We start from the raw sequence: 8866 nt of genomic DNA on the forward strand, positions 1-8866 counted from the left end.
TTGAGTAGGATAACAAGTACTTGAGAATTTAAAAAGCAGAAAACAAATTACAGAAAACTTTAAGGCAGTAATTACCTTTTAATCCCGAGATTTTTAAATGTTCAGCTCAGTATTACCAAAATGGAAGGGCATTAACATGAAATGCATTTTTAATTGTTCTCAGGATGCTGCAGAATGGCTGATGACTATTTCCTGATAAGTTTGAAGTGCTAATTCTATGTATGCTCCTCTCTGTGCTTCTGTTTTTGCAAAGACCTATGAAAATAGAAAAAACAAACAAGTTCTAGAATCTAGAGCAACAGGCAACTAAGTGTATAAAGTCAGTTTTAAGATGTCATTAGCATTTTTGCAGTAGGGACACAATTTCCAATAAGGTCTTGAGTGTCACAATAATCTCCCTGAATGGATGAAATGAGTGTATATGGACAGAAGTACCTTATCCCACAGCTGCAGCAATAGTAATTCTAAACCTTAGAATGGTTTTCATCCCTTAATTAATAAACTATCAGTAAAGATTAAGACCCTGACATTGTACCTCCTCCTAGATCAAAATGAAAACCATTATAGAGAAACTAGAGAGAATGAGAGCCAGCAAGCTTACTTTTTTTCCATTAAAAAAAAAAAATTGTTGCACTTCATGAGTTCATGTCTTAAAAAGAAAAATCTTCAAAAGTATACTGTTCTCCCTGGCTTAGCACAGAAAGTCATGGTGAGCACCAGTTTGTGCTCCTCTTAGGGACATCACCCGACACTCACTTCTGTCCTTAGGAACCAATACAGAAAATTTCAGTGAAGATACCATCTTAACCTAGCACTGAGGATGTGTCTGGAGAGACCATGGCTTGAGAGGTGTGCAGTTCCAAAATGATCATACAACCAAGGTCCCTGATGAATGTGCCCACACTAAGGGTAGGAGGCTGTCCAGTACCTGTGGGGACTTGACCACATCCTTCCCACTGTCTGAACCTCTCATCTCCAGCTGCCAGCTTGCCTACTACACCATCTAGAGTGCTACACAATTCCCCACATGCTGCCAGTCCAGGTAACAGGAAAAATGGAATTTTCATTCACATTGTTTTCAAGCCTAAAATGTTCCATATTCACAATGATGTATCATTAAATATGACCCACGGGTGGATTTTTCCTAACTCAATCATCACCACAAAACTGACAAAAGAACTCTACCTTAATTAAATTGACTCCCACTGCAGCCTGTTCTTTGGCTTCTTGAGCTGACTGGCCATCTGGATGAAGCATGTGGTACAGCTGGACCAGGCTTGTGGCATCATCAACCCTGAGAGTGAAAAAGCCTAGCATTACCAAGGGGTTTTCATTAGTTTCACAACCCTATAAAGTGTTTGCCACTCCTAAGTTAAATTACGTTTCAGACTTAACTCTGGTGAGGGAAAAGGTAGTTCTGTAATTCCAAAGCATTTAAAGGGGCCAGAGGGATGGCTCAGTGAGTAAAACACACTTGTTGCACAAGCCTGATGACCTGAGTTCCATCCTGGAACCAAGTCTACAAAGCTGCCCTCTTGTCCTGACTTACGAGGCAGGTTAAAGCAAGAGGCCATACAGGAAGTGCCCACTCTATGAAGATATGGCTGTGTTCTTTGGGAGATGAGACATCCCTTTCCATAGAAACAATTCCTAGGTCTGGAGAGATGGCTCGGCGGTTAAGAGCACTGACTGCTCTCCCAGAGGTCCTGAGTTCAATTTCCCAGCAACCACATGGTGGCTCACAACCATCTGTAATGGGATCTGATGCCCTCTTCTGGTGTGTCTGAAGACAGCTACAGTGTACTCATATACATAAAATAAATGAATCTTTTTAAAGAAACAATTCCTAGTGGCAAGCATTTCTGGACCAAGTTGGTCAACATGAAGCAGGTTGATCCAACTCAGGATACAAATTCTGCTTTATATCTCTGAAATTATTTCTAAACAATTTCTATCAACGTGAAAACTCTCATCTATCCCCAAAACAATCTTCCCACATAGTCCACACCTTCTAACTACTTGTCCCTCAAAGCTGAGAGTTGTGGAAGACATAAAAACCAAGTGTTCCCATTTTGAGGCTTTGCTGTATACATTTAGCTCCTGGCTTCCAGTTGGGGAGATAAAGGTGAGGACACCATAATTCAGTGCTGTGCTAAAGTTGTCTCTCTTTGACTATCCCCACTTTTTAAACAGCTGGGCTAGAAGATGACAGAAGTAAGCACATAATGCCTGAAGCCATGGTGACCTAGTGAAATGCTCTGGGAAAAGGAACCACCTGCTCAAACTGTACAAGCCTTTCTGAGGCAAAATGTTGAAACGGCCATTACTTGTCTGTCATGCTTACTTTAGTTCAAAAAGGCAGACAAAATGTCTCTTCCTGATACAAAGATGAAAATAATTCCCTTTAAAACTTGGTCATAATGGCACTATGGGTTTCTACACTTCAGAATTATGTTTAAGCTCTTCCTGGCAGGTACGAACCACTTCAGATGTTAACTTTTACATAAGGAGTAATAGAATACCACATATTGCCACATCCCATAGCTTCAGTATCTAGAGCTAGTCTCTCCTTACACTAAGTGCAGGATTGTCTGCATTTGGGGAGCTTGAGGAGACAGTTCATAGGTCACATAATACAGAAAGGCACATCACTTCTGATCATCCCCAACTAGGCCACCTGATGATGAGGGAATTTTGCCACCTTCTAAACTGAATCATACTGCACATGCTGATGAAGCACAGGAATTATCACTAGGAAAGCTGTCCTGATGAAAGCAATGCTGTATCTTGGGTAATATGCATGTAACCTTTGAGTGTGACATTCAAATTGCAAGTAAGATACTTCTACAGTCTGAGGATGGAATAACTGATACCTCTTATTCAATCTTAATAGTCTGGCAAGGGCTATGGGTAAAGTTAACTCTCAAAACAGCCATGATGGTTCCTTCCCCTGTGATTTTGTATTTTTTCACCTAAATGTAAAAAGCTATTTTCTTTCCAGTTTTATCTCAAACAGCATGCATAACTCAGAAATACAAAGTTTTGTTCCTAACCACAGCAATAAACAAGCCATGAGCCGTTAAGTTTACTAGTGTAGTTATTTTATACTATACAGTAGTCTATTAACTATATTTTAAGTCATTTTTACAAAATGGCAATTTTAATAAACAGTAGCATCAACAAACTTCCTTAACTAAAGATACCAGCCATCCATTTCTTTTTGTTTTTAGACAGCGTCTGACTAAGTAGACCAGGCTGGCTTCAAACTCAAAAGATCCTCCCATTTCAGCCCCATCCACCACCATACCCAGGCAGACTTTAATTTGTAAAGATTGAAAACCTTCACAGCACAGTATGATGAATTACATTTATGTTATTTTCAGCTAGCAACCTGGGAGCATATCAAATTGACACCAAAAATGCATTCTTTCACACTACTTTGAAAATAACTTTACTGAAACCTTAGAAGCTTTTCAAAAAAACAAGGGCCGTCAAAAAAGTTATTTTCGTAAGTTAAACATGTTAACAGGGAAGTCCTATGGGTAGAGTAGTTCTGCTAGAAAATAAGTGTCCAATTCCCATGTAACATCCTTGAGTGTCTAGAAAACCCACCGATACCCAGGAACACTGGAAAGTAAGGGTGAAAAAGAAAATCTCAGTCTACTATTAAGATCCAAAGCCACTTTTTTTTCTAACAATCTAGCACTGATATGCAACACAAAAGCAAAGACTGGAAGAACTATGCTAGAAAAACAAATCCAAATGGAAATAAGTGAAAACTTACTATTACTGGACAATACACTGTCATTGCAAAAAATACTGACTTACTGTTGGGCAATAAATGATTAATTATTCAGATCATTCATACTTACAAATCTCTCTGGATCTGATCGATGAGCAAACCATCAATCTTTTTTTTATTTACAAAATACCAAGCCATTCCACCAAAGTGTCTTGTTGAACGTAAAAGCTCATATTTTCCATCTCTGTCTATATCTTCATAGGTCTGATGATGAACCTATTCACATAAAATGCACAGAAAAATGAAAAGTGGATGACATCACAGGGTTCCTATCAACTAGCAGGAATGTTGGCATGAGTCAGAGTATAACCAGGTCTACCTGCAAGCTGCCTCCCTAGCCTTGTTCAACTCAGTAAAGCACTTGCCTCATAAGCACAAGACCTGGGGAGGATCCCCAGAACCCACATAAAAACCATGTGCGGTGGGCATGCTTGTATTCCCAATGATGGCAAGATGGATCCCTGGAAGTTCACTAGCCATCTAGCCTAGCCAACTGAGCAACATTCTAGGCCCAAAGAACCCAAGCTTGTCCTCTGACCCATACATAGGAACGAGCATTTGTCTACAACAACAAATCGGTGCCTTCCCCACTACAGTATCACCCTTGTGTGTGTACACCTCCCTGTGAGTATATAGCCCAACAACGTCACCAGGATCCCCTAGTCCTTGCCCCCTCTAACTCTGCAGCCACAGATATGTGCCAACTCACCTGGCTTTCACATGGGTGCTGGGAATCTGAACTCAGGTCTTCATGCTTGCACAGCAAGCACTTGACCTACTGAACTTCCTAGCCCTGTCCAAAAGGCTTTTTTTTTTTTTTGGTTTTTCAAGACAGGGTTTCTGTTTATACCCCGGGCTGTCCTGGAACTCACTCTGTAGACCAGACTGGCCTCAAGCTCAAAAATCCGCCTGCCTCTGCCTCCCAAGTGCTGGGATTAAAGGGGTGCACCACTACTGCCCAGCCCAAAAGGCTTTAAAATTGATGAAGTTTTAAGATGAAGAGAGTATTCCTCACCTAGTAGTGAGGTCACACTTGATACAGCCCATCCATCTTGAACCATCCCCCTGCATATGCACTGTATGTACAAACACACATCTCAAGCGTACTTGGTTATTTACTGTCCTCTGAAACACCTCTACTCACCAGTCTCCTCTCTCACACTGTTCCTTGCCCTTCTAGACCCCCTTTCAAAGACACCTAGGAAGCAACACCTAACATTTTAGGCTAGAGGTGACAAGTGTCTGCATATTGTCTTATTGCTGTACATCACTGCTGGAGCACAGGCCTTGACGCCCACTCAATCCTGGTTCCTGGCATCAGCTATGCTACCTGTAATAATTGTGCCCACAAAACCAGGCTCTCTGAAGACATCCTTACTAAGCTACAAGACACACACTGCGCCTGGAAAAATTCTAATGGATAACCAACTTTTCCTATAAGGTGAATGGAAAGGAGAAAAAGCCTTGTCATCATCTGAGTCCTAAACCAACCACTTTAACAGCAGTGCAACTAAGAGCAAACCAGTTCACTCTACAAGCCCAGCTTCCCTCATTCTTAGAGGTGTCTGAACACATAAAACATGTATCTACCCTCAATACCCCTTTCCTATAACCTGCATCAAAACCTATAGTGGAATTCAAGTGTTACATTAAGAACCTTTTGCACAATCATGTTTAAATCACATTTTGGGAACTATTAAATACACTCACCTTGATATACTCAGTGGAATCTGGCTCAAACTGGGCGACACAGAGATTGAGGACGTCAGCATGCCGGTCTTGGCTGTACATGGTCTAAAACCACATAGTAAAATGGGAGTCAGCTGAGAACATGAAAGTTTCCATCTGTCCTGACACCCTGGCAGGCCTGCCAATATACAAGCCACCTATGTGCCTATCAAGAGCACACAGGGAGCTGGATATGGTGGTGCAGGCCTTTAATCCCAGCATTTGGTCGGAGGCAGGAACAGGTAGATTTTTTTGAGTTCAATGCCAGCCTGGTCTACATAGTTCCAGGACAGTCAAAGCTACACAGTGAGACCCCAACTCAAACAAAATAAAACAACAAAACAGAAAAAACAAAATAAATGAATTTTTAAAAAGCATACAGGGGACTGGAGAAATGGCTCAGAGGTTAAGAGCACCAACTGCTCTCCCAAAGGTCCCGAGTTCAATTCCCAGCAACCACATGGTGGCTTACAACCATCTGTAATGAGATCTGATGCCCTTTTCTGGTGTGTCTGAAGACAGTGTACTCCTATACATAAAATGGATAAATAAAAGCATACAGAAACGGCACAGGCTTTGCAAATGCCACACTTGGAGTCAAACCCCAACTAAACTAACTATATGAGAACCCTCATCAAGTTACTGCTACATTAGTGCCCGTGTTCACCTTTTTGAAATTGCCAGCAGCGCCAGAGCTGACTGCTTCAGCAGATGACCATCATGGAAATGGAATTCAATTCACTGTACCTTAAGGTTCTCATCTTTGAAAATTACTGGTGGCAAAACTCTACGACCTTCTTTAGGGAAATAAATTTGTATCACTCTGTCCCGTTCTTCCCATGAAGCTTTGCGTAGTGTGCCACTTGGTTCTCTAACAACAATAAAACGTTCCTGAAACAGAAAGCAACCAAAGGTAAGTAAGTTGTGAAGACTTCAGTTAGCTTTTGTGATAGCAAATACTATCAATGTGGCAGGATCTAGAATCACTTTGGAGACGATCTGTGTGTATGTGAGAGAGGCAGCCCCACCCTAATGTGGGCAGCACCATTCCATGAGCTGAGTCCTAGACTACAGATGAAGGGAAAGGTGAGCGAGCTCCAGCATTAGTCCCTCTGCTTCCTGACTGCATGCAATGTGACCACAAGTTGGGCCACAGATAAAGAGAGCTAAAATGCTAAAATCCTGACTTCTATCCACAACTGTGTAAGACCAGATGGAGGAGGGACCACTTTTCTAACCTCAGCACTCAGTCGTACTTTAATGCATTCTGAGGGCCCAACCACAGAGCACTTCTGTCCTTCACTTACAAGGTTCAAATGAAAAACTGTTTTTACATGACACACTGCTGTTTTAAACTGGTAATCAAGGAAACTACTGTGGAAACAGTAATGTCTGAAAACTATCTGTGAAACTCCAATGGTTTTACTAAAGAGTAAAAAAATCCATTGGGAAGTTTGGGTTTCTTACATTATTGATTCTAGCACTTGGGAAACAGAGGCAGACAGATCCCTGAGTTCAAGGATAGCCTGGTCTACAGAGAGAATTCTAGGACAGCCAGGGCTATATAGTGAGACTCTATCAGGAAAAACAAACAAACAAACAAAATAAAAAAATAAAGAATGAAGGAAAGACAGACAAAGATAAACCACTCCACCTTGCTCAAGTCTAAACGGGACATCTGTACCATAACCCTCCAGGGAACAGGGCTCAGGGAACAGGCTGAAGAAGGGCAGAAGGCGTGTAAGAGCAGATGAGTGGACTGCTGTGGAACACTGCCCTAAGGACACGGCATGGCTGCTGCACTCATGAACTCCTTACAACTCTGGTTACTTTCATAAGACCTACACAGATGTCAAGACCAGGCCAGTGAACACTTCATCATGGGCCAGGGAGGGGCACAAAAGGCTCCACCCCTCCCTGAGCCCCATTCTTAGTTAGGGTTGTTATTACTGTGATGAAACACCATGACCAAAAGCAAGCTGGGGAGAAGGGTTTGTTTGACTTCCACATCACAGTTCATCATCAAAGGAAGTAAGGACAGAACTCGTGTCACAAGACAGGAACCTGGAGGCAGAAGCTCATGTAGAGGCGATGGAGGGGTGCTGCTTACTGCCTTGGTCACCAAGGCTTGTTTAGCCTGCTTTTCTATAGAACCCAGGACCACCTCAGGGATGGCACCACCCACAATGGGCTGGGCCTTCCCCATCAACTACTAACTAAGAAAATGCCCTACAGACTTGCCTGCAGTTTAACCTTACAGAGGCATTTTCTCAGTTGAGGTTCCCTCCTCTCAGATGACTTTTGCTTGTGACAAGTTGACATGAAAACTAGCATCTATAAACAGTACGGTTGTTAGGGAAGAGGTGTCACTTTCTTTAGTGTTGAGGACACTGATAAAGTTGCCCAGACTTCAGTAAGTACCCTCACTCATGCTCATGCAAGAATCCCAATGAACTAGAAACACAATAAAACAGTAGAGGGGCTTCTCAGGGTGGAGAAGGATTCCAAGACGAATGGGGGTAAGAGAGGAGACTAGAGACTGACAACTAAAATGCCTTAATATAAATGTACGACTGTTAAGAATAGTCTTAAAATTAAAGGAAAAGGATAAGATGCCATGCCCCCCGCCACCACCCACATACATACAAGAAAACCCTTGATCTTCTGATCTTCTCCAGAAGTGTCAGCTAAGAAAACCAGTCCAGCCCAGGTAAACTGAATGTTGCCTTCTTTCTGACCACTGCTGTCTGTTCCATCTGCCTGGTCTCAACACAAGTGTCTTAGGGTTTCTACTGCTGTGATAAAAACACCATGACCAATATAATCTGGGCAGGAAACGCTGTACTTCATCCCACAACTCTCAAGTCATGCACACTCCATCACTAAGACATCAGGGTGGGAGCCTGGAAGCAGAAACTGAAACAGAGGCCACCAGGGAGTGCTTCTTATGGGTTTGCTCCTCAAGGCTTTCTCAGCCTGCTTTCTTATAGCACCCAGAAACACCAGCCCAGGGATGGCACCACCCCCAGTGAGCTGGATCTTCTCACATCAATCATCAAACAGAAAAAGGCAGCACAGATTTGCCCACAGGCCAATCTGGTGGGGACATTTTCTCAATTTAGGCTCCCTCTTCCAAAATGACTCTAGCTTTGTCAAGTTAACAATAAAACAAGCCAGAACAACATGTTTCTGGTATCAATCTGAGATACACTAAGTTCATAGTATGTAACAACATGACAGGGACCTGCCAGCATATCATGCTTCTTCAGAGGCACTCCACTTTGAAAGCGAGAGAGAGAGAGAGAGAGAGAGAGAGAGAGAGAGAGAGGGAGGGAG

General features: G+C 42.4%; 1 protein-coding gene across 1 annotated transcript in view; it reads right to left on the reverse strand.

Moving 5' to 3' along the window:
- Positions 1 to 58: 58 nt before the first annotated feature.
- Positions 59 to 8866, reverse strand: part of Mrps22 (mitochondrial ribosomal protein S22) — a 13807-nt gene continuing 4999 nt past the window's right edge. The window contains exons 3-7 of the mRNA XM_028758905.1: positions 6278 to 6421; positions 5513 to 5596; positions 3873 to 4018; positions 1186 to 1294; positions 59 to 255 (exon numbers count right to left, since the gene is read on the reverse strand). Coding sequence (XP_028614738.1) covers positions 160 to 255; positions 1186 to 1294; positions 3873 to 4018; positions 5513 to 5596; positions 6278 to 6421 — 579 coding nt within the window. The 3' untranslated portion in view covers positions 59 to 159. The remainder of the gene's footprint in view (positions 256 to 1185; positions 1295 to 3872; positions 4019 to 5512; positions 5597 to 6277; positions 6422 to 8866) is intronic.

The sequence above is a fragment of the Grammomys surdaster genome, unplaced genomic scaffold (genome assembly GCF_004785775.1).
Source record: "Grammomys surdaster isolate TR1022 unplaced genomic scaffold, NIH_TR_1.0 126248, whole genome shotgun sequence".
NCBI classification, from domain to species: domain Eukaryota; kingdom Metazoa; phylum Chordata; class Mammalia; order Rodentia; family Muridae; genus Grammomys; species Grammomys surdaster.